We start from the raw sequence: 26718 nt of genomic DNA on the forward strand, positions 1-26718 counted from the left end.
CTTAGTGAGGTAGGTAGGTAATCCGGTCCCAGTGGAAACTAACTGGTAGAGGAGCTAAGGCTGCGTTTACACAGGCAGCCCAATTCTGATATTTTTCCACGAATTGGTCTACTGACCAATCAGATCAGATATTTTGCCAATAATTAGGCAAAGGATCAGAATTTGGTTGCCTGTGTAAAAAGCAGCCTTGGACGGCTGCAGAGACCATGCTGCTAATCACCTGCCAGATGTTTCTGCTTGTGTAGAGAGAGAGAAAGATAGAGAGAGAAGGAAGGGAGAGAAATGCTATATTTGGGGACAGTAATTGTGTCCTGGTGGAATAAATAGTGAGCTGCAACGTCCAATTGGTGAAAAGTTTATAGAACGTATATAAATCAGGTCGTTATTTCATTAGAACCCCAGGGTAGAAATTTCCCAACGCTGCCTAAAAGACAGCGAAAGGCTGACAGTCACTCCACTTTAACAAACCAGTCAAACCTGACTCTTAGTTCTAGTACTGTATTGACCTGGAAAACTACAAGAGGACATACCGTCAGGTTGAAATGGTTTATTAGTTAAGAAATATCAGCTTGTTACAAATGTGATGCAGCACTTTCCAATTGAATCATTCTAAACTCAAAAAAGAAAATCGAAGCCAAATGTCTGAACCCCTTCTAAAACACTCAACACAAGAAAACAGCATCTCTATAATAGTAAATTAGTCAAAATGCAGCAACAAAAGAGTTGGTTAGCAGAACAAGCACAGAAGCGTGTTAGGCGTTACTAAACTGGCACTGGTTCCGTTTGATGACTCAATAGTCATGTGCGTCCACTACTTCCTCTATTGGTAAATCAGCAGTGTATAAAAATATAAAAAAGGCGTTCAAGATTCGTCAAGCAATCCAGCTTTAGTTTAAATGACACAAAAAAGCCATGATGAAGGGAGTTACCCTCTTTCTTTGAATAAGGCTTCAGAATTGCAGATTTTAAATGTGTGAGCTAAAATAACAGTTCAACAAACAAAACAAAAAACTTTCCTAAAACAAGTCAACCCAAAGTTTTCCAGTAGTCACCTATTCTGATCAGACCAGTAAATCTAAGGTAGTCTTGAGGTGACCAAAACAGTAGCCTTTTCTCTGTAAACCCTCAGAAAACAACTTTCAACAAAGAAAAACTAAATTGCACTAAAAATGTATTAAATGTTGGCATTCTTAAGAAAAAAAAGAAAAAGAAAAAATGTAAATATATACAGAACGAAAAATATTGTATGCAATATGCAAAGGCTTGATGTTGCCTTCGGTGGCAACCCCCCCCCCCCCAAAAAAGGATTCCCCTCCCGCTCACGTAAATAAAATCATGAAACACAATTACATCACTAAGCATGTTAGTTTAGGACCCCCCATAACACAACCTTAACCCCTGATTCTCAGGCGGAAGAGGAGAGGGCCTCGGCGCAGTCACTCCACTCATCCGTCTCAGGGTTGTACACCTCGAGCGTGTTCAGGAAGTTGTTTCCGTCAAAGCCGCCCACGGCGCAGATGACGTCACCCAGCGCGGCCACACCCGCATTGCTCCGTGCCACGGTCATGCTACCCAGCATCCTCCACCTGTTACAGGCTGGGTCATACACCTCTACGCAGCGCAGTGCATGGGAGCCATCGAACCCACCAACCACTAAGAGCTTCCCTAGAGAGGGGAAGAGAAGGAGATAAGAGAGAGGAGAGAAAGAGAGAGCGAAGGGTCAGCACAAATCAGATTTTATCTGAGGAGTATTGTTTTGGATATTTCTGCCAAATTCCAAGGTTGCAACCACAGCAAACTGCATTCCCACCCTGTGAACTGATTACACTATACAGTGGGGAGAACAAGTATTTGATACACTGCCGATTTTGCAGGTTTTCCTACTTACAAAGCATGTAGAGGTCTGTAATTTTTATCATTGGTACACATCAACTGTGAGAGACGGAATCTAAAACAAAAATCCAGAAAATCACATTGTATCATTTTTTATTAATTAATTTGCATTTTATTGCATGACATAAGTATTTGATCACCTACCAACTAGTAAGAATTCCAGCTCTCACAGACCTGTTAGTTTTTCTTTAAGAAGCCCTCCTGTTCTCCACTCATTACCTGTATTAACTGCACCTGTTTGAACTCGTTACCTGTATAAAATACACCTGTCCACACACTCAATCAACAAGACTCCAACCTCTCCACAATGGCCAAGACCAGAGAGCTGTGTAAGGACATCAGGGATAAAATTGTAGACCTGCACAAGGCTGGGATGGTCTACAGGACAATAGGCAAGCAGCTTGGTGAGAAGGCAACAACTTTTGGCGCAATTATTAGAAAATGGAAGAAGTTCAAGATGACGGTCAATCACCCTCGGTCAGGGGCTCCATGCAAGATCTCACCTCGTGGGGCATCAATGATCATGAGGAAGGTGAGGGATCAGCCCAAAACTACACGGCAGGACCTGGTCAATGACCTGAAGAGAGCTGGGACCACAGTCTCAGAGAAAACCATTAGTAACACACTACGCCGTCATGGATTAAAATCCTGCAGTGCACGCAAGGTCCCCCTGCTCAAGCCAGCGCATGTCCAGGCCCGTCTGAAGTTTGTCAATGACCATCTGGATGATCCAGAGGAGGAATGGGAGAAGGTCATGTGGTCTGATGAGACAAAAATAGAGCTTTTTGGTCTAAACTCCACTCGCCGTGTTTGGAGGAAGAAGAAGGATGAGTACAACCCCAAGAACACCATCCCAACCGTGAAGCATGGAGGTGGAAACATCATTCTTTGGGGATGCTTTTCTGCAAAGGGGACAGGACGACTGTACCGTATTGAGGGGAGGATGGATGGGGCCATGTAATGCGAGATCTTGGCCAACAACCTCCTTCCCTCAGTAAGAGCATTGAAGATGGGTCGTGGCTGGGTCTTCCAGCATGACAACGACCCGAAACACACAGCTAGGGCAACTAAGGAGTGGCTCCGTAAGAAGCATCTCAAGGTCCTGGAGTGGCCTAGCCAGTCTCCAGACCTGAACCCAATAGAAAATCTTTGGAGGGAGCTGAAAGTCTGTATTGCCCAGCGACAGCCCCGAAACCTGAAGGATCTGGAGAAGGTATGTATGGAGGAGTGGGCCAAAATCCCTGCTGCAGTGTGTGCAAACCTGGTCAAGACCTACAGGAAACGTATGATCTCTGTAATTGCAAACAAAGGTTTCTGTACCAAATATTAAGTTCTGCTTTTCTGATGTATCAAATACTTATGTCATGCAATAAAATGCAAATTAATTAATTAAAAATCATACAATGTGATTTTCTGGATTTTTGTTTTAGATTCCGTCTCTCACAGTTTACCTATGATAAAAATTACAGACCTCTACATGCTTTGTAAGTAGGAAAACATGCAAAATCGGCAGTGTATCAAATACTTGTTCTCCCCACTGTACATGGTAATCCCCTCGAGTCCGCCCCAGTTAATAGCAGACCATAGAATTAGAATGGTCCATTTCTATGGAGTAGTCCCTTACCATCGTAGACGGCCACCCCAGCCCCCCTGCGAGCAACGTTCATGGGGGTGATAAGGGTCCAGGTGTTATTCTCAGGGTTGTAGCGCTCCACTGTGTTCAGGCAGTTCCACGACTCAGCACCTCCAATCACGTACATGAAGCCATCCAGCTCACATACCGCAGCCTGGTGCCTCTCTAGGAGAACAGACAAGGTTAACACTACACATTACTCACTTTTCACATTCACAGACCAACTCAAAGCTGTTCCAGTTCTTAACTAATACAGTATGTGCAATACAGTGCATTCGGAAAGTATTCAGACCCCTTTACTTTTTCCACATTTTGTTACGTTACAGCCTTATTCTAAAATAGCTTAAAATGTAGTTTTTCCCCCCCTCATCAATCTACACACGATACCCCATAATGACAAAGCGAAAACAGGTTTAGGCATTTTTGCAAATATATATACACTGCTCAAAAAAATTAAGGGAACACTAAAATAACACATCCTAGATCTGAATGAATGAAATAATCTTATTAAATACTTTTTTCTTTACATAGTTGAATGTGCTGACAACAAAATCACAAAAATTATCAATGGAAATCAAATGTATCAACCCATGGAGGTCTGGATTTGGAGTCACCCTCAAAATTAAAGTGGAAAACCACACTACAGGCTGATCCAACTTTGATGTAATGTCCTTAAAACAAGTCAAAATGAGGCTCAGTAGTGTGTGTGGCCTCCACGTTCCTGTATGACCTCCCTACAACGCCTGGGCATGCTCCTGATGAGGTGGCGGATGGTCTCCTGAGGGATCTCCTCCCAGACCTGGACTAAAGCATCTTCCAACTCCTGGACAGTCTGTGGTGCAACGTGGCGTTGGTGGATGGAGCGAGACATGATGTCCCAGATGTGCTCAATTGGATTCAGGTCTGGGGAACGGGCGGGCCAGTCCATAGCATCAATGCCTTCCTCTTGCAGGAACTGCTGACACACTCCAGCCACATGAGGTCTAGCATTGTCTTGCATTAGGAGGAACCCAGGGCCAACCGCACCAGCAGATGGTCTCACAAGGGGTCTGAGGATCTCATCTCGGTACCTAATGGCAGTCAGGCTACCTCCGGCGAGCACATGGAGGGCTGTGCGGCCCCCCAAAGAAATGCCACCCCACACCATGACTGACCCACCGCCAAACCGGTCATGCTGGAGGATGTTCTTGGTGTTCTCTGGCAAATGCCAAACGTCCTGCACGGTGTTGGGCTGTAAGCACAACCCCCACCTGTGGACGTCGGGCCCTCATACCACCCTCATGGAGTCTGTTTCTGACCGTTTGAGCAGACACATGCACATTTGTGGCCTGCTGGAGGTCATTTTGCAGGGCTCTGGCAGTGCTCCTCCTGCTCCCTCCTATGGCCTCCTCCACGTCTCCTGATGTACTGGCCTGTCTCCTGGTAGCGCCTCCATGCTCTGGACACTACGCTGACAGACACAGCAAACCTTCTTGCCACAGCTCACATTGATGTGCCATCCTGGATGAGCTGCACTACCTGAGCCACTTGTGTGGGTTGTAGACTCCGTCTCATGCTACCACTAGAGTGAAAGCACCGCCAGCATTTAAAAGTGACCAAAACATCAGCCAGGAAGCATAGGAACTGAGAAGTGGTCTGTGGTCACCACCTGCAAAACCAGTCCTTCATTGGGGGTGTCTTACTAATTGCCTATAATTTCCACCTGTTGTCTATTCCATTTGCACAACAGCATGTTAAAATGTTCTGTCAATCAGTGTTGCTTCCTAAGTGGACAGTTTGATTTCACAGAAGTGTGACTGACTTGGAGTTATATTGTGTTGTTTAAGTGTTCCCTTTATTTTTTTGAGCAGTATTTGTATATATAAAATACCTTATTTACATAAGTATTCAGACCCTTTGCTATGAGATTCGAAATTGAGCTCAGGTGCATCCTGTTTCCATTGATCATCCTTGAGATGTTTGTACAACTTGGAGTTCACCTGTGGTAAATTACATTGATTGGACATGATTTGGAAAGGCACACACCTGTCTATATAAGGTCCCACAGTTGAGAGTGCATGTCAGAGCAAAAACCAAGCCATGAGGCCGAAGGAATTGTCCGTAGAGCTCCGAGACAGGATTGTGTCGAGGCACAGATCTGGGCAAGGGTGCCAAAACATTTCTGCAGCATTGAAGGTCCCCAAGAACACAGTGGCCTCCATCATTCTTAAATGGATTAAGTATGGAACCACCAAGACTCTTCCTAGAGCTGGCCGCCCGGCCAAACTGAGCAATCGGGGCCTTGGTCAGGGAGGCGAGCTCCAGAGTTCCTCTGTGGAGATTGGGGAACCTTCCAGAAGGACAACCATCTCTGCAGCACTTCACCAATCAGGCCTTTATGGTAGAGTGGCCAGACGGAAGCCACTCCTCAGTAAAAGGCAAATGGCGGCAAGCTTGGTGTTTGCCAAAAGGCACCTAATGGACTCAGACCATGAGAAACAAGATTCTCTGGTCTGATGAAACCAAGATTGAACGCTTTGGCCTGAATGCCAAGCGTCACATCTGGAGGAAACCTGGCACCATCCCTACGGTGAAGAATGGTGGTGGCAGCATCATGCTGTGGGGATGTTTTTCAGCTGCAAGGACTGGGAGACTAATCAGGATGAAGGGAAAGATGAACGGAACAAAGGACAAAGATCCTTGATGAAAACCTGCTCCAGAGCACTCAGGACCTCAGACTGAGCACACAGCAAAGACACCGCAGGAGTGGCTTCGGGACAAGTCTCTGAATTTCCTTGAGTGGTCCAGCCGGAGCCCGGACTTGAACCTGATCGAACATCTCTGGAGACCTGAAAATAGCTGTGCAGAGACGCTCCCCATCCAACCTGACAGAGCTTGAGAGGATCTGCAGAGAAGAATGGGATAAACTCCAAATACAGGTGTGCCAAGCTTGTAGAGTCATACCCAAGAAGACTTGTACTCACTGCCAAAGGTGCTTCAACAAAGTACTGAGTAAAGGGTCAGAATATTTATGAAAATGTGATATTTAATTTTTTATACATTTGCAAACATTTCTAAAAACCTGTTTTTGCTTTGTCATTATGGGTTAGTGTGTAGATTGATGAGGGAAAAAAAACCATTTAATCCATTTTAGAATAAGGCTGTAACGTAACAAAATGTGGAAAAAGACAAGGGGTCTGAATACTTTCCGAATGCACTGTACATAAGCACAATTACTAAAGCATTCGGCCCTGGTGACAGATCAAAGAACCCCTTTTTGGTATTATCTGGAACCCTTTTTGCTCAGTGTGTAGTGTGTGTGTAGTATTGGTACAGTATGTGTGTAGTACAATCGTATTTGAACAATGAAGCTGACACTTTTAATTTGGCTCTATACTCCAGCATTTTGGATTTGATATCAAATGTTTTATATGAGGTGACAGTACAGAATGTAGCCTTTTATTTGAGGGTATTTTCATACATATCTGTTTTACCGTTTAGAAACTAATGCACTTTATGTTTCTTGTCCCCCCTTTAGATGTCAAATATTTTCACAAATTCACTTAGTGTACTCAATTTAGTCAAAAGTTTAGTATTTGGTCCCATTTTCCTAGCATGCAATGACTACAATATTGTGACTCTTCAAACTTGTTGGATTTATTTTCAGTTTGTTTTGGTAGTGTTTCGGATTACGTTGTGCCCAATGAATGGTAAATAATGTGTCATTTTGGAGTCACTTATTGTAAATAAGAACAGAATGTTTCTGAACACTTCTACATCCAAGTGGAAATTCCCTCAAATAATCGTGACATTCTGTACTGTCACCTCATATAAAACATTTGATCTCAAATAAAAAAAATGCTGGAGTATAGATCCAAATTAAAATAAATACGTAGGGAAGTGTATGTGTGGTATAGGTACTTACTGATGTTGAGGGGGGCACAGCTGTTCCAGGTCTTGGTCACAGGGTCAAAAGCGTCACAGTTCTTCAGTCCTTTCTGCCCACAGGGGTCTGACCCTCCCACCACAAACAGCTTATTGTTCAACGAGCAGACACCTGCGTTGCAGCGATTGGTCCGGAGCTCTGGCACCTGAGCCCACGTGTCAGTGTGTGGATCGTACGTCTCCCCACAGCTCAGCTCGTCTGAGTGGCCGTTGGAGCCACCCATCACGTACAGCTGACCCTATGAGAGATGAGAGGAGACAAAGAGGCGGGTTTAAGTCAGACAACTCCTGATAGGTCCGAGTCAGACAGGCACCTGTCAATCATATGAAATGCGGGTCCAAAGGACAGGGGTGTGTGGTACCGTGAGCACAGCCATCTGGAAGCGAGCCCTGGCAGTCCGCATGGGGGCGGTGAAGGTCCAGCGGTCCTCTTTGGGGTCGTAACACTCCACCGTCCTGAGGCACTCCTCCCGGTTATACCCTCCTGGAGAGGGAACATACAGAGAGGATACCAGGTCAGAGTCTAGGCCTACTGAACCATCAGGTTATATACACTGCCAGTCAAAAGTTTGGACACCTACTCATTCAAGGGTTTTTCTTTATTTTTACTATATATATTTTTTTACATTGTAGAATAATAGTGAAGACATCAAAACTATGAAATAACACATGGAATCATGTAGTAACCAAAAAAAAAAAAGTGTTAAACAAATCAAAATATATTTGAGATTCTTCAAATAGCCACCCCTTTGCCTTGATAACAGCTTTGCACACTTGGCATTCTCTCAACCAGCTTCATGAGGTAGTCACCTGGAATGCATTTCAATTAACAGGTGTGCCTTATTAAAAGTTTATTTGTGGAATTTATTTCCTTCTTAATGTGTTTGAGCCAATCAGTTGTGTTGTGACAAGGTAGGGGTGGTATACAGAAGATGGCCCTATTTGGTAAAAGACCAAGTCCATATTATAGCAAGGACAGCTCAAATAAGCAAAGAGAAACAACAGTCCATCATTACTTTAAGACTAAGTCAGTCAATACTGAACATTTCAAGAACTTTGAACGTTTCTTCAAGTGCAGTCGCAAAAACCATCAATGATGAAACTGGCTCTCATGAGGACCGCCACAGGAATGGAAGACACAGAGTTACCTCTGCTGCATAAGTTCATTAGAGTTACCAGCCTCAGAAATTGCAGCCTAAATAAATGCTTCACAGAGTTCAACAGAAACATCAAGATCAACTGTTCAGAGGGGACTGTGTGAATCAGGCCTTCATGGTCGAATTGCTGCAAAGAAACCACTACTAAAAGGACACCAATAAGAAGAGACCTGCTTGGGCCAAGAAACACGAGCAATAGACATTAGAAAGGTGGAAATGTGTCCTTTGGTCTGGAGTCCAAATTGGAGAATTTTGGTTCAAACCGCCATGTCTTTGTGAGATGTGGTGTGGGTGAACGGATGATCTCCGCATGTGTAGTTCCCACCGTAAAGCATGGAGGAGGTGGTGTTATGGTGTGGGGGTGCTTTGCTTGTGACACTCTCCCCGTGATTTATTTAGAATTCAAGGCACACTTAACCAGCATGGCTACCACAGCATTCTGCAGCGATACGCCATCCCATCTGGTTTGGGCTTAGTGGGACTATCATTTGTTTTTCAACAGGACAATGACCCAACACACCTCCAGGCTTTGTAAGGGCTATTTGACAAAGAAGTGCTCAGCATGTGGGAACTCCTTCAAGACTGTTGGAAAAGCATTCCAGGTGAAGCTGGTTGAGAGAATGCCAATAGTGTGCAAAGCTGTCATCAAGGCAAAGGGTGGCTATTTGAAGAATAAATATAAAATATATTTTGATTTGTTTAACACTTTCTTGGTTACTACATGATTCCATATGTGTTATTTCATAGTTTTGATGTCTTCACTATTATTCTACAATGTAAAAAATAGTTTAAAAAAAGAAAAACCCTTGAATGTGTAAGTGTGTCCAAACTTTTGACTGGTACTGTGTATAGATAGATAGATAACGTTTGTGAGTAACAGGACAGGGTTGATTTGGAGGATCTGAGACCTGTCAGTGCCAGTTTCCAGATAGAGGCCCATTGGCTTTTTAACCCTGTATACCTGCAGCGATGAGCCTGCCCTGCAGGGTGGCAGTACCCAGGCCAGAGCGGGCATAGTGCATGGCGGTCAGCGGGTGTTCCTCCAGCTCCTCAGGCCGGGCCTCAAAGCTCAGGCTCTTCATCAGACAGGGTGTGGCAGAGGGAGAACTCTGGGGAGAGTTGCGGCCATGCAGGAAGATCACACATAACACCCCGTCCAGCACAGCCAGACACAGGTAGGTGTTGTCTGGGAGAGAGAGGGAGAAGGAGGAGGGAGGGAAATAGCCATGAGTGGAGGTGATGGTTAAACTTTATGCTATACACCCACTCCATGACACCGAAGGCTTCAAACATTCTTCGACACATTCACTTACTGGTGGTCTTCTCGGAGGCGATGTACTTCCACTCTCTCCTGCAGGGTTTGGGTGTGTTGGAGGCCAAGCCGGAGGGTGAGGTGCTGCCGGAGGAGCTGGAGCTCGGCTGTCTCTGGGTGTTGCTGTTCTCACGAGGGGGCTTCTTCTGCAAGAGCACAAAGCAGCTACAGAAGCCCAGCCAGAGGCAACAGCCACATCATTCCACCACTGGCTATTACACCAGCTGGCTGCAGAGCGCACACTCCACAATCTGGCCTGAAAATGGACTAAACCTGGGTTTAAACCTGCCTAGAAATACACCCAAGCACATTCTTTTAGCAGTGCTAATCCCCCTGAAATGGTTCAAACCAGCCTACAACCCATTTTAAACCATCTGAACATGCTGAAAGACAGCACAGACAATGCAAAGACTTTTACAAATGCAGAAGCAGCTACATACGGAGACAAAACACAAAAGGTAGTAATCACTACCATTACCATTGAACGTGCAACATGAGCTACGCAAGCAAGTCTGTAGTATCCCCAGGTTCTACATGCTAATTGTTTCCCTTGTTGTCAGGCTACATAAGGTGGGATGAAGGCCAGGTTGGGCCAAGCGACACTCAGGTAGGCCCAGGAAAGGTCCAGGTAGGGGTGGGTAGTGCGTACGGCCCAGTACATCACTGGGGCCAAGCTCCATGCCATCCAGGACCTCTATAGCAGGCAGTGTCAGAGGAAGGCCCTATAAATTGTCAAAGACTCCAGCCACCCTAGTCATAGACTGTTCTCTCTGCTACCGCACAGCAAGCGGTACCGGAGCGCCAAGTCTAGGTCCAAAAGGCTTCTTAACAGCTTCTGCCCCCAAGCCATAAGACTCCTGAACTGCTAATCATGGCTACCCAGACTATTTGCATTGCCCCCCCCCCCACCCCAACCCCCTCTTTTACGCTGTTGATACTCTGTTTATTATTTATGCATAGTCACTTTAACTCTATCCACATGTACATATGACCTCAATTAACCGGTGCCCCCGCACATTGACTCTGTACCGGTACCCCCTGTATATATCCTCCCTACTGTTATTTTATTTTACTGCTGCTCTTTAATTGTTTGCTATTTTTTACTGAACACTTTTTTTCTTTTTCTTAAAAACTGCATTGTTGGTTAAGGGCTTGTAAGTAAGCATTTCACTGTAAGGTCTACACCTGTTGTATTCGGCGCATGTGGCAAATAAAAATTAATTTGATTTGTGTACCTGCACAAACTGGATGTGGTCCTCCTCCGCACCAAACCCAAACATCCCATGTTCCTCAAGGATGAGTGCGCCGTCGAGCAGCTTGTGGTCAGCTGAGTAGTACAGCGTTTGCACCTGCAAGACACACAGCGACAACACCCATGTGGCAGGCTGTCTCCATGGCAACACAGCAGCACCCCGGGCAACACAAGAGGGAGGGAGGTGGAAGGAAGACGGTGGGGGGAGGGGGTTGGTTGGGGAGGAAGGCTGATCGGTTGTCACTGGTAGGAACCAATGCTTCTTTATCAACATGGACACACAGTTGAACGAACAGAGGTGGTTACAGTACATGTAGGAGTCCACACAAAATCAGCAGTTTCGACTTCTGTGCTGCCCTCTCTCCATAAGATCTAAAAAAGGAGGAGTCTGGGGTTGGTAAAGACGCAGCATCTGGAAACGTCTTCAGTCCTCACACCGGCTGCTTGGAAACCAGAAACCACGCTCACGGGTGGCTCAGGAAGTTGGTCAGTACAATTGCATAGGAAAACATAAGAAAAAAGGCACTGCAGTTCCCTGATGTAAATCCATGAGTTGTTCTTTCATACAGCAGGTGAAGGCAAAGCTTTGACATACATTGACGTTTCATACAAGTCGTCATAAAATAAAAAAACTAGAAAATAGATGTTTTCAAACAAAATTACAGTAAAAATCGGTTTAAAAAATCTGTTCAAATAAGTGATTGGATTGTGATGTGGGCATTGAGATGGTGTGTAGAATATTTTTGAGCAGAGAAGCATTTCAAAAGCTGCTTTAAATGGCCGTCATTCTGCTCTTGCCCACTTAGCACGGCTCTTAAAATGTACTGTGCAATCACTGCTATGGATTAAATATGGGATATGGTTCATATTAAATGCGGTTCCAAAATAAGGAGTTTGGCTATAAATCATGAATGAGAGATGACACATCATTGATCAGTGAATTATGAGGGGTGTATCGAGTATGTGGTAGAGGGGTTGGGGTAATCATTGTTACGTGCTATGCAGATGTACTGTTCAGTGGATATGGGTTTCTGTGAGTACTCTCCTGCATGTCATTTTTTTATATCCGGACGACCAATGGAATGAAAGTAAATGTATGCATACTATCCAAATGTAAATATGTGTAAGCTAAGTGTGTGTGTGTTCCATGGACAGATGGGAACTCAGTGTTGCTTTGGCTGTAGAGAGGAAGTCGCTTCTCTCCTCCCTTTAGTCTCCTCTCCCCCCCTTTTTTTTTCTCCTCTCTCTGTTTCTCTCTCTGACTCATTACCCTGGTGGCTCAGTCTTGGTTCTTCAGTCTCGTCTCCTGCTTCTGTTAATAAACCTGGAGAACAGAGAAAATCAACGGGGAGGAACAGTCGTTAGTACTGGAGCGCACGCTGACACGCGCACGCAAAACACACACTTAATGCGCACACACACACCCCTGCTCAGAAAGAGAACAGTGAGATAGAACAGAGTCAAACAACTGCTCACTCGCATTTGTTTCAACGCTAAAGAGAAGAGACCAAAAAGTCATAACACTGTGGGGTGGAAACAACTGGTCACTAAAACAGACAAATGAAAGAGCGAACAGCAACGCTGCGGTGTCTCTGCTCACCTCTAGTTTGCAGTATGCCCAGGTACACTGTACTGCATAACTTTACACTTAAAAAAAGAAAGAATGGAAAAACAAACCAACCAACAGTCCTAACACAGTGTGTGAAATGACATCATGCCACGTTGGGTTGTGAACAGTGCCAAAACGACTTGTTAGAGGAAAGAGCGGAAAGGAGGGAGGGATATGGGGTGGATGAGTGCAAGCTAGACTCCAGCTAGGGTACTGACCTCCTCCATCAGTCCATCCAGTTGGTCTCCATTCTCCCACAGTCTGCGCTGGACCCAGTTGAGCACCTTGGAGTAGAGCTTGCCATTGCTGGGCAGGCTCAGGCTGTCTTCCAGCATTACTTCTAACTGTAGAGACATACAAGAGGAGACCAGTCAAAAGAGGTGCTAGGATCAACCATGGCTAGGGTCAAATCACAAGACACTGATTCCTTATTGAACCATCGTAGCCTGACTAGGGTTAAGATGTGTTCCACTTTAAAAATTGGAGAAACAGAGAAGGCTATTCAATCAAAACCTGTAACTGGTGAATTCTACAGCACAAAAGTAATAATGCAACGAACTGTATTTGAAGGCCATAAGTAACCAGTTGGGTCACACCCACATTAACAGATGGTCATTTTGAGGCAGGATCAAATACAGTATCTGTGTATAGACATGGAAGCCATCGATTTAGATATGAACGTCAAGCGAGAAATGTAACTGTTCACTGATTAGTACATATTGGGTGAGATCCAGAGCAGTTACAGCTAACAATTTCTACTGAGATTATTTATCCATGTTTGTCCTCAAACGGTCAATAAAGCAATCAGATAGCCTCCTAGTCAAGGTAAAGTCTTGGAGCATCACAAGCTAGGCAGCGACAAGGTCTGGGGAGGATGTCGGCTTCTCTGACATTTCAAAAGGAAATTATTTACTTTTTCAGGAAGGGTCCTCTTCAGACAGTCAACACTCTTAACAAATCACAAGTTTGTGTAGGCGAGGCTTAAAATGCAGGCGGGAATTGTGCTCATGTTTAGCTAGGGCAAGAAGCAGACTACCAGCGACGGGCTTCCAATTTCCGACTGTCCAAACTGACGCCAGAACCACTACGGACGTGTTAAGCTGGAGCAGTGGTACATTGCCGGAAGCAACCCGTATGTCTAGTGAGACTAGGTAAATAGTGAATTTAAATAAAAGTATCCCTGTATGTCTAACCAATCACTGAGGTTATTTATTGAATATAATTAAAAATAAAAAAAAATCTAATTTCTTTTCCTAAGCCTCCTTAGGCCACTGAAATGCTTAGTCCAACTGTGTGGGTGTGGGGATACAAATGTGAATATATTCCATCCTGGCCTATACCCTGTCTGCCGTCTATTCATTGCACAACGCCATGATTATCTACAGGGCAGACTATAGGACTCTGTCTGAGGCCAAAAACAAGTAATACTTCCATGCAGAGGCTCATGGTATAATCTTCAGTATAATCAAAGTCTATTTCATAATTTTGCGAAATAGACTTTGTAATGACACGGAAGATAATTTATTTCAATTTTTCTAATGAGTAAACACTCTTGAATTACACATTTTGGAATGCTTTCTGTTGTTGAAAGTAAATAAAATAACCAGACTGCCATGAAAGGCTGTCATTCTACAAATTCTCTTGTCAGTTATTTACATAACAGAATAAACAGATCGTAAACAAGGTTATAATGAAAGTATGGCATGTAAGTATCTTTTCAAGTAATTGTTTTACATGTGCTCAAGCTCTGGAAGGTGTTCCTGTGAGAGGAAAACAGATCATGGTGAAAGTAAGAGGGTGTTCGCTAAACATAATCAGATCGGAGGTATAGTGCAGCAACAGAGTAGGCAACAAAGTACAAAAAAGTTGTGCTTTAATTTACATTGTAATCACCAGCTTTCTCAAACACTGACATTACTATACACAACTCTAACCTCATCCCTTGACAGGAAAAGTGGAAGAGTTGCAGTATTGCACACTTAGCTTCTCTCCAAGAACTTGTTTGGCGGAATCTGTTGTGATATGTGATGTTGGAGAGAAAATCTACCGGAGAACAGATCTCCTGGAGGTTGGTTGTTGACCACTGCCCCTACACACACACACACACACTACAAATGGGTCTTCAAATAGTCACATCTCCCCCACCCATTGAATTCCTACTTGGTTATAGGACATGGTTTACTACACTACTCTCTCAAAAAAAGTAAAATCAGACAGGGGTGGTGTCGTGAGAAGTCAGGCTGCATAGTTTTGAACCATTTGGAGTATATAGAGGGAGCTTGTGTTGATGCCTGAGAGTAGTGAGTTACAGTGGTCTAGTTGGGAGGAGATGAATGCACGAAAGAGGGTTTTAGCGCCAAGACGGGAGAGGGAGGTCCTGACTCTGGAGATGTTACGGAGAACATTCTGTCGGATGTGGTGGTCGAAGGTGAGGGTGGAATCAAGGATGACGCCAACACCTTTTGACTTATAGAATGTGGTGACATAAAACATTTTTTATTTAATAAATTAGAAAGATTGGAAGAAATGAGCCAACAAGATTTGGCTGTCCAAGATGTGGCTGTCCAACTTATCAATATTAATAAGTTGGTTAATTACATAAATAGTGAACAAGTTAAAACTAAGTGATTGCAACTGTAAATCAGGTTATGAATTAAGCATTGATGCTGCTGCTGCTAAAATATAGCTAGGTAGCTAGCCAGCTATGCTGCTGCTAGCTAACGACAGTTGTCTAAATTACACTATAATGACCTGGAAATACGATTACGTTGCTAAAGTAGGCAAATCATTATTAGGAAACTATGCCAGTTTGATGTCGTCAAATTTACTTTAGAGAGGGATAACTGTCGCCATTAGCTAGCCAAGTTCGTCGAAAATAGCCAGCAATGCTAACGTTAGCTAGCTAAAATTCAGTGTTGTCCCCTCAATCTTAGCTAGCAAGCTTAAGTTATACAATCTAAAGTCAATTTAGCGACATCACAAGGATGACAAAAGGTGTTCCTATTAATTATATGCCTCTTTTTGAAATGTCATCGTTTTCCCAAGCCACTTTTGACTAACAGCACCAAATCGAGACTAGAACTTTGTCGGGCATCAGTCTTCAACATAACATTCAAAACAAAACATGCCACTCATGAATATTATGTCCTTTACTTTTAATAATAGAATAATAACTATCTAGATACTTACTTCTTGAATGGTTGCTGCCGGGTGCAAGATAAAGTAGGAAGTAACCCCAGAAATATTTTGGTCTTTGGTAGCCCAACTCTGCATGGTGCAAACAATGAGGAATGGAATGCCAATATAACCGGGTGGGGCCAGCCGCAGTGTAGGCGGATATATGCTAGTAATAGATGAACGGTCATTGGTCGGTTATAATCAGATTGCCTTTTTACATTATGCGGCGGGCCAAAAACTCCATCCAACCTGAACAGGCTGACATTTTTTAAACAGCTCTTACACAAAAAGAGCATTATAATTTTAATTTAGCAGAAGCTCTTAGCCAGAGCGACTTACAGTTAGTGAGTGCATACATATTTTTTTTTCCTCAGAGTTCAATATGGAAATATCATTAAAGACCCCCGGAAAGACACGTTTTTAACTGCACTGCCCCTTTAAGGTTGCAGTAGACCATTGCCCAGGGAAGGCTCACCTTGAGGCGGGGGAGTTTGAGAAAGTCCTCCTGCTCAGAGACCTCCAGCAGGTGTTCTTGGATGTAGGCATCGATCTTGGACAGCATGAGGCCGTCTCCCATGCAGCTGGAAAAGTTGCGAAAGGAGATGGCGCTCTGGGATTCCACCTTCGACAGCAGGTAGTTTCCACAGATCTGACCAAACAGTGAGGAGAGAAGTGTAAACCTCTGAACATTGGGACTGCATTAAAACATACAGTTTTGCGTATCAGTAGTTAAAAAAATAGAAAGATCCTACCTGCTTGACTCGTTCCATCTTTAGCCTTTTGGCTGCAGTGTAGACATCCTTAACCAACTCCTTGTCTGCCTTCAATCTGTAAGACAGAACCATTAGTCAGACAGAGTCGTACGCGTGTTTGACAGGAATGATGAGCAATCAAAAATAAAGCCTTGAGGATTTTTGTTATTTTTTTATAATGTATTTCTCTGTGCCTCCTTGGGCCACTGAAATGCTCAGTCTGATCGTGTGGGCGTTAGGAAACAAAATCGAATATGAAATGACACAGCCGGATTGGCTGATAGGATGGTCTAGAGCCCACCCACTTAACCCTTCAAAAAAACAAAGGCACATGGTATTCAACCGGTCAGTTAGAGCTGGAGTTGCACCCTGAAAGCGGAAAACTTTCACAGGTCTGCAGGCTACTTTGTTTTGTCATCAAAACAAAAAGGCATACTTAATGCATTTGAATTTGCTTTATCATTGTTGTACTGTTTTCAATAGGTCAACAGAAGATGCAGGACCAGAACAGCCTGTTTGCATGGTGGACCATCCTGTCTTATACCCTGTCTGCAGTCTATTTATTGCAGAATACCATGATTATCTACAGGGCAGACTATAGGCCTCTGAGTCTCAGAGGCCAAACACAGTAAGTCATATTTTGTTAATACTTAAATATTGTGTTATTTCAACCTCAGTGTGGAAATATCAGTTAAAAAACATAACTGCCCCTTTAAAAGAGACTTTCCAGAAGATTTGCAAACGTTTTAACCAGTAGTTCTGAAAGCAGCGCTCAAGAGCCAAATGGGTCCCACGAAAATTGCGTACTACGTCATATATGTGCAGTACGTCATTGCTCTCGGGCTCTGTCTCTGTTGTGTCACTGAGCCATTGGGCCCGCACTGCAAGTAGTGATGAAAAAATTTATAATAATCATAGATACATATCGGGATATTATTGTTGACGATATATCGTATAGACAAAGTCGCAAAATTATTTTTGTGGTAGTTTGCTGTACCTGCACCAAAACTGCTTGTTCCAAATCTTTATTTTTAAATAGGGAGCCCATTTGTTTTCAGCACTTTTATTTCCATGACTGATCAAAACTCATTTTCTCATGCTCCCTCGTCTTTCTGCAGCAGACATACGGTGAGCAATATGTTTGGAACATCGAATCGCAATAAAATTACAGTATGGAATCGCAATATATATATAGAATCGTGAGAATCGCAATACATATCAGTATGAAAATGTATGCACTCTAACTGTAAGTCGCTCTGGATAAGAGCTTCTGCTAAATGACTAAAATGTAAATATCGTATCGGCTAATATCGTATCGTGAGGCCTGGGCCAGCCTTCTTTCAATGTGCATCTTGCTAGTTGTCACTCAAATGGCGAGGGGCTGATGCTCATTGGCTGGAACTCGAATTGCTAGGGGGGTGGCCCACATGGGCCAAGCTTGCTGCACTCAAAACAGCGCCAATTAACTTCCAGAAAACAGTCACTTTCAAACTAGGGATTTCGTGGCTATTTGAGTTAGGACACAAATTCTGCTCATATGCATGTATGTAGTACACATTGACACATCCAGCCCAAAGCAGGAGGATAAAAAAAAATAGTTATGTAGTGGCCAAAGTTGCAGAACGTCACTTTAACAAAGCTCATTGCATGTATTTGAAGATGTATACTCACTGGGCAGTGTAGGCATAGTGTAGGGGTCAAAGGGTAGAGGTTAGAGGTCATGGCACTTACTGGGCAGTGTAGGCGTAGTTAAGCAGGATCTCCACAGCGTCTGGGTCAAGGTCTTCGAAGGTGACGTGGGACACACCGTGAGGTTCGATCGCACTGTTGAAGATCTCAAACAGGTAGGGGCTACAGCAGGCCAGCACGGCACGGTGAGCCATCAACTCATGACCACACACCTACAGAGGACACAGATCAGAGGTCAGGGCTCAAACTATAGAGATCCTTCTTCAGAGGTGCTATCATTTATACTGAACAAAAATGCAAACGCAACATGAGAAGCGTTGGTCCCATGTTTCATGAGCCGAAATAAAAGATCCCAGAAATGTTCCATATGCACAAAAAGCTTACTTCTCTCAAATGTTGTTTACATTCCTGTTAGTTAGCATTTCTCCTTTGCCAAGATAACCCATCCAACTGACATGTCGCAAATCAAGAAGCTGATTAAACAGCATGATCATTACACAGGTGCACCTTCTGCTGGGGACAATAAAAGGCCACTAAAATGTGCAGTTCTCACACAACACAATGCAACAGATGTCTCAGGTTCAGGGAGCTTGCAATTGGCATGCTGACTGCAGGAATGTCCACCAGAGCTGTTGCCAGAGAATGTTATTTTAAAAGATTTTTTCCCCAGCTTGAATGTTGCAAATGATTATGCGTTTAGGGTCGTTGTCCTGTTGGAAGTTGAACCTTAGCCCCAGTCTGAGGTCCTGAGCGCTCTGGAGCATGTTTTCATCAAGGATCTCTGTACTTTGCCTCGATCCTGACTAGTCACCCAGTCCCTGCAGCTGAAAAACATCCCCACAGCATGATGCTGTCACCAACATGCTTCACCTTAGGGATGGTGCCAGGTTTCCTCCAGACGTGACGCTTGGCATTCAGGCCAAAGAGTTCAATCTTGGTTTCATCAGACCAGAGAATCTTCTTTCTCATGGTCTGAGAGTCTTTAGGTGCCTTTTGGCAAACTCCAAGCGAGTCGTCATGTGCCTTTTACTGAGAAGTGGCTTATGTCTGGCCACTCTACCATAAAGTTCTGATTGGTGGAGTGTTGCAGAGATGGATGTCCTTCTGGAAGGTTCTTCCATCGCCACAGAGGAACTCTGGAGCTCTGTCAGAGTGACCATCAGGTTCTTGGTCACCTCCCTGACTGAGGCCCTTCTCCCTTGATTGCTCAGTTTGACCGGACGGCCAGCTCTAGGAAGAGTCTTGTAGGTTCCAAACTTCTTCCTTTTAAGAATGATGGAGGCCACTGTGTTCTTCGGGACCTTCAACGCTGCAGAACTTTTTGAGTAACCTTACCCAGATCTGTGCCTCGACACAATCCTGTCTCATAGCAAAAGGTCTGAATACTTATGTAAATAAGGTATTTTTATTTTTAATAAATTTGCAAAAAATTCTAAAAACCTGTTTTCGCTTTGTCATTATGGGGTATTGTGTGTAGATTGCTGAGGAAAAACATTTATTTAATAAATTTTAGAATAAGGCTGTAACGTAACAAAATGTGGAAAAGGTCAAGGGGTCTGAATAGTTTCCGAATGCACTGTATGCATGCATGTATGCATGTATGTATGTATGTAAAATGTATGCACACATGACTGTAAGTCGCTTTGGATAAAAGCGTCTGCTAAATGGCATATTATTATTATTATTATTATTATGTATGTTTGTATAAAACATTTAATATATTTTCCTTTGTTATTTTCCCCTATACCCTAACACCCCTCCCCTAATTGGAGTAAACTAATGGACAACACTTAGGCTTCTACTTCTAGCTTATACATACTATGTACATTTTACGGACACCATATATTTTACATGAGTTATCTTGTATTTTTAGTCCCACCCTTCAGCTCCACTCAACCCCTTCCATCCATCTCTGAACACCATCCAGTTTTGATTTCTATTTGCCATACATTTTTCAACTGCGCTGTTTCACAAAAGTTCTGAACCTTTCTATTCTCAGTTTACAGATTGTAAATTAAAGATAACAATTTTTGCTAAGAGTATGATTATATTATTGATCGATTGACTGACTGACTGAGGCGCCTTTTAGAAATGGCGCCGGAGGGGATGGCTGCTGTTTTATGGACTCTTAACCAACCGTGCTATTTTATGTGTTTTTTCGTATTGTTTGTAACTTATTTTGTACATAATGTTGCTGCTACCGTCTCTTATGACCGAAAATAGCTTCTGGACATCAGAACAGCGATTACTCACCTTGAACTGGACTAATCATTTTTCTTTAATGAGTCGGACGAGAGGGATTCGCTCCAGACACCCGACAGGGCCCTCATTCCCATCATTCGAAGTAGAAAGAAAAGGAGATATCACGGAAGGAGATCGGGGTGCTTGGTAAGGAGCTGGCGACGAGTGGCTAATCTGCCTTTGGCATCGATACTATTGGCCAACTTACAATCGCTTGATAATAAAGTGGACGAACTACAGGCACGAATATCCTACCAACAGGACATTAAAAACTGTAATATCTTATGTTTCACCAAGTCGTGGCTGAACAAAGACATGAATAACATACAGCTGGCGGGTTATACACTATCGGCAGGATAGAACAGCAGCCTCTGGTCAGACAAGGGGTGGCGGTCTATGTATATTTGTAAACAAAAGCAGGTGCACGATATCTAAGGAGTCTCGAGGTTTTGCTCTCCTGAGGTACAGTATCTCATGATTAGCTGTAGACCACATTATCTACCAAGAGAGTTTTCATCTATATTCTTCGTAGCTGTCTATTTACCACCACAAACCGATGCTGGCACTAAGACCGCACTCAATGAACCGTGGTCCTCTGTAGCTCAGCTGGTAGAGCACGGCGCTTGTAACGCCAAGGTAGTGGGTTCGATCCCCGGGACCACCCATACACAAAAGTGTATGCACGCACGACTGTAAGTCGCTTTGGATAAAAGCGTCTGCTAAATGGCATATTATTATTATTATTATTATTATTATACGGTCATAAGCAAACAGGAAAACCCTCATCCAGAGGCGGCACTCCTCGTGGCCGGGGACTTTAATGCAGGGAAACTTAAATCCGTTCAACCTCATTTCTACCAGCATGTTACATGTGCAACCAGAGAAAAAACAAAAACAACAACTCTAGACCACCTTTACTCCACACACAGAGACACGTACAAAGCTCTCCCTCGCCCTCCATTTGGCAAATCTGACCATAATTATATTCTCCTGATTCCAGCTTACAAGCAAAAACTAAAGCAGGAAGCACCAGTAACTCGGTCAATAAAAAACTGGTCAGATGAAGCAGATGCTAAGCTAAAGGATGGTTTTGCTAGCACATACTGGAATATGTTCTGGGATTCTTCCGATGGCATTGAGGAGTACATCACATCAGTCACTGGCTTCATCAATAAGTGCATCGATGACGTCGTCCCCACAGTGACTGTACGTACATACCCCAACCAGAAGCCATGGATTACAGGCAACATCCGCACTGAGCTAAAGGGTAGAGCTGCCGCTTTCAAGGTGCGTGACTCTAACCCGGAAGCTTATAAGAAATCCTGCAATGCCCTCCGACGAACCATCAAACAGTCAAAGCGTCAATACAGGACTAAGATCGAATCGTACTACACCGGCTCCGACGCTCGTCGGATGTGGCAGGGCTTGCAAACTATTACAGACTACAAAGGGAAGCAGTCGCGAGCTGCCCAGTGACACAAGCCTACCAGACGAGCTAAATTACTTCTATGCTCGCGTCGAGGCAAGTAACACTGAAACATGCATGAGAGCATCAGCTGTTCCGGACGACTGTGTGATCATGCTCTCCGTAGCCGATGTGAGTAAGACCTTTAAACAGGTCAACATTCACAAGGCCGCAGGGCCAGACGGATTACTAGGACGTGTACTCCGAGCATGTGCTGACCAACTGTCAAGTGTCTTCACTGACATTTTCAACCTCTCCCTGTCTGTAATACCAACATGTTTCAAGCAGACCACTATAGTCCCTGTGCCCAAGAACACTAAGGTAACCTGCCTAAATGACTACCGACCCGTAGCACTCACATCTGTAGCCATGAAGTGCTTTGAAAGGCTGGCCATTGCTGACATCAACACCATTATCCCAGAAACCCTAGATCCACTCCAATTTGCATACCGCCCCAACAGATGATGCAATCTTTATTGCGCTCCACACTGCCCTTTCACACCTGGACAAAAGGGACACCTATGTGAGAATGCTATTCATTGACTACAGCTCAGCGTTCAACACCATAGTGCCCTCCAAGCTCATCACTAAGTTAAGGACCCTGGGACTAAACACCTCCCTCTGCAACTGGATCCTGGACTCTGACTGGCCGCCCCCAGTTGGTAAGGGTAGGTAACAACACATCTGCCATGCTGATCCTCAACACTGGGGCCCCTCAGTGGTGCATGCTCAGTCCCCTCCTGTACTCCCTGTTCACTCATGTCTGCATGGCCAGGCACGACTCAAACACCATCATTAAGATTGCCGATGACACAACAGTGGTAAGCCTGATCACCGACAACGACGAGAAAGCCATATTACCTCGACTAACCGGTGCCCCCGCACATTGACTCGGTACCGGTACCCCCTGTATATAGCCTCACTATTATTATTTTTACTGCTGCTCTTTAATTATTTGTTACTTTTATTTTGTATTATTTTATATTGTATTTTTTTGTGATTTATGGTAGTCTTTCTTAAAACTGCATTGTTGGTTAAGGGCTTGTAAGTAAGCGTTTCACTGTAAGGTCTACACCTGTTGTATTCGGCGCATGTGACAAATAAAATTAGATTTGATTTAATTGAATATTAATGTCTTTACCATAAGCAGCCTCCGTCATGTTAGAGAATTTGGCAGTACGTTCAACCGTCCTCACAACCGCAGACCACGTGCACCCACGCCAGCCCAGGACCTCCACATCCGGCTTCTTCACCTGCACGATCGTCTGAGACCAGCCACCCAAACAGCTGATGAAACTGTGGGTGGGCTTGCACAACGGAATAATTTCTGCACAAACAGTCAGAAACAGTCTCAGGGAAGCTCATCTGCGTGCTCGTCGTCCTCACCAGGGTCTTGACCTGACTGCAGTTCGACGTCGTAACCCACTTCAGTGGGCAAACGCTCACCTTCGATGGCTACTGGCACGCTGGAGAAGTGTGCTCTTCACGGATGAATCCCGGTTTCAACTGTACCGGGCAGACGGCAGACAGAGTGTTCGGCGTCGTGTGGGTGAGCGGTTTGCTGATGTCAACATTGTGAACAGTGTCCCATGTTGGCGGTGGGGTTATGGTACGAGCAGGCATAAGCTATGGACAACAAACAATTGCATTTTATCGATGGCAATTTGAATGCACAGAGATACCGTGATGAGATCCTGAGGCCCATTGTCGTGCCATTCATCCGCCGCCATCATCTCATGTTTCAGCATGATAATGCACGGCATTAATCACAAGAATCATGTCGCAAGAATCTGTACAAAATTCCTGGAAGCTGAAAATGTCCCAGTTCTTTCATGGCCTGCATACTCACCAGACATGACACCCATTGAGCATGTTTGGAATGCTCTGGATCGACGTGTATGACAGCGTGTTCCAGTTCCCACCAAATATCCAGCAACTCCGCACAGCCATTGAAGAAGAGTAGGACAACATTCCACAATCAACAGCCTGATCAACTCTATGCGAAGATGTATCGCGCTGCATGAGGCAAATGGTGGTCAGACCAGATACTGACTGGTTACCTGATCCATGCCCATACCTTTTTTTTTTACGGTATCGGTGACAAACAGATGCATATCTGTATTCCCAGTCAGGGGCGGTGTGTTCATTAGGGCGATATGGGCGACGCACTGCCAAACGGGAAAAGGAAGGGATTTTTTTTTCTAATCAATTATATCACGGCAACAGTAGTTTTCAGTGTTCTAATCTAGACGTCTGATCTGCCACTAAATGTCCAATCAGGCTAAAGTCGTGCTTCAAATGGCCCCGCCCCTTTTGGGGCGATTTCAGTCAGGTTGAAAATCGCCCAGGAGTCTCTCAGACTATCATGTAAAATATTTTTTTTCTTCAAATATCAGAGCTTTCAATACAATCTCTATGGGTTCCGGGAGGGCTTGCACTTACGCGCTTTCGTCATACGTAACATAAGTAACCATGAACATAACTAAGAAAAGAGCGGGTAGCAGCGTCAATCAATTCACGTACAACTGTCAAGATGGCTAGCTTTGCGAGGCAAAGATGAAACTGAGGGCTCCACCAACCCTGGTATTTTTCTTGGACTTGTCAAATTTGTGGCACAATTAGATGAGGTGTTTGATGACCATCTTAAAAATGCTAAAGTTTTCAAGGGCACATCAAAGACCATTCAAAACGAGCTACTGGAGTGTATGCTAGCGGTCATGAGGGAACATATTGTGGAGGAGGTGAAGTCGGCGAACTTCGTAGCTATCCAAGCTGACGAGACCACGGACGTTTCTACACAGACACAGCTGGTGCTTGTGCTGAGGTACATAGATAGCAACCACAAAGTGCAGGAGCGCTTTTTTGAGTTCCTTCCCATCTCGGAATCAACCTCAGTCTCAATCGCCAGTGTGCTTTTGGAGAGACTGAACGGTCTTTTTGCCGACGACGAGAAAGTCAAACTCATTGCGCAAGCTTACGATGGAGCCAGTGTGATGAGGTGAGAGAAGGCTGGTGTGCAGCAAAAGGTGCGTGAGCATTTCAAGAATGCCCATTACGTGCATTGCTATGCGCATCAGCTGAATTTGATCATGCAGCAAGCTAGAACAGTTTCAGTACAAGTAATGTAGCCTCTCTCTCTCTCTTTGTCCCTCCCTGTCTGTCTCTTTAACACACACACGCCCAAATCAGTTCACAGTTGATGTTGTTTAAAATAGTTATTTTTCATTTTTTTTTAAGTAAATGTTTCACCAAGTCTGTTCATGTTCATTTTTACAAATCTATACAATTGGACAGAATATGGTTGTTCATATTTACAAATCTATACAATTGGCCAGAATATGGTTGTTCATTTTTACAAAGCCATACAGATAGCTGTGTTTACCTTTTCTAGAAATTATTTTCAAATTCTGTTGTTTTCAGGCAAAATGTCTATCACTGTTCATTTTCACAAATCTATACAAGAGGGCAGAATATGGAAGTCTATAAAAATTTCTTATTACCAATAACTTGCATCAATGTTTTCAGTAGCCTCTATCAAAAGCTCCTGCTTGCTTGTTGTGAATTATGCTCAGGTGCACATATTTCCAATTCAACCATAAGGCCTTTTTGAAGCAAGTAATGTGTATATCAGTATTGACTTATTTGCTGCCCCTGTCTTCATGTTGTTGCTGGACATATCTTTTTTTAAATGTGTGTAGGTCACCTAAATCATCAGAAAAATTGCCCCCCCCTGAGAATTTTTTCAGGAGCCGCCACTGTTCCCAGTCATGTGAAATACATAGATTAGGGCCTAATGAATGTATTTCAATCGACTGATTTCCTTATATGAACAATAACTCAGTAAAATCTTTGAAATTGTTGCATGACCTTTAGAGAAGGAAAACAAGTGAAACCTCTGCCTAATGTCTAATGACATGTGTGTCTGCCAAACCTGAAATCTAGAAAAACACCTCTGGCTCTTTACGTCTTATCCTCCCACTCCCTCAGTCTCACGTGTCACAGGTGCTCTGATTGCAGTGACTCAAGACTCTTCCCCATAATGGTGGGACTGGTGTCATTTCTCAAAAGACAGAAGGAGTGAGAAGGGGGTGGAGAGAGAGGGGTAGAGAGAGAGAGGGGTAGAGAGAGGGAGGGAGAGGTGGAGAGAGAGGGAGGGAGAGGTGGAGAGAGAGGGAGGGAGAGGTGGAGAGAGAGGGAGGGAGGGGTGGAGAGAGAGGGAGGGAGAGGTGGAGAGAGGGAGGGAGGGAGAGAGGAAGGGATGGAGGGAGGGGTGGAGAGAGGGAGAAGAAAGAGAGCGGGAGGGGTGGAGAGAGGGAGAAGAGAGAGAGCGGGAGGGGTGGAGAGAGGGAGAAGAGAGAGAGCGAAAGAGAGAGAGAAAAAGAGAGAGCTCCATGTACCTGCAGTCTCACATCACAGAACTGTCCGCTCTTTCTCAGGGCGTTCATCTTGGCCACAGTGGAATCCAGGAAACTCTCATCTTCAAAGATCAGATAACCGTTGGGAATCATCTTCACTATTTAATGTTGGGGGCAGAGCCTGACCAGTGAGGGATGGAGGGGAGAGAGAAGGGGGAACATGAAAAAAAAAAAAGAGTATCACAAAGTAACATCTACA

General features: G+C 44.1%; 1 protein-coding gene across 1 annotated transcript in view; it reads right to left on the reverse strand.

Annotated features, from left to right (window-relative positions):
• Positions 1 to 532: 532 nt before the first annotated feature.
• Positions 533 to 26718, reverse strand: part of LOC311149061 (influenza virus NS1A-binding protein homolog A-like) — a 43699-nt gene continuing 17513 nt past the window's right edge. Inside the window, exons 3-14 of the mRNA XM_084186165.1 lie at positions 26502 to 26640; positions 18441 to 18610; positions 16710 to 16785; positions 16433 to 16606; positions 12999 to 13124; positions 11155 to 11268; positions 9921 to 10065; positions 9569 to 9793; positions 7813 to 7934; positions 7431 to 7689; positions 3518 to 3691; positions 533 to 1665 (exon numbers count right to left, since the gene is read on the reverse strand). Coding sequence (XP_084042291.1) covers positions 1406 to 1665; positions 3518 to 3691; positions 7431 to 7689; positions 7813 to 7934; positions 9569 to 9793; positions 9921 to 10065; positions 11155 to 11268; positions 12999 to 13124; positions 16433 to 16606; positions 16710 to 16785; positions 18441 to 18610; positions 26502 to 26612 — 1956 coding nt within the window. The 5' untranslated portion in view covers positions 26613 to 26640 and the 3' untranslated portion in view covers positions 533 to 1405. The remainder of the gene's footprint in view (positions 1666 to 3517; positions 3692 to 7430; positions 7690 to 7812; positions 7935 to 9568; positions 9794 to 9920; positions 10066 to 11154; positions 11269 to 12998; positions 13125 to 16432; positions 16607 to 16709; positions 16786 to 18440; positions 18611 to 26501; positions 26641 to 26718) is intronic.

The sequence above is a fragment of the Coregonus lavaretus genome, assembly GCF_964263955.1.
Source record: "Coregonus lavaretus genome assembly, chromosome: 21".
NCBI lineage: Eukaryota > Metazoa > Chordata > Actinopteri > Salmoniformes > Salmonidae > Coregonus > Coregonus lavaretus.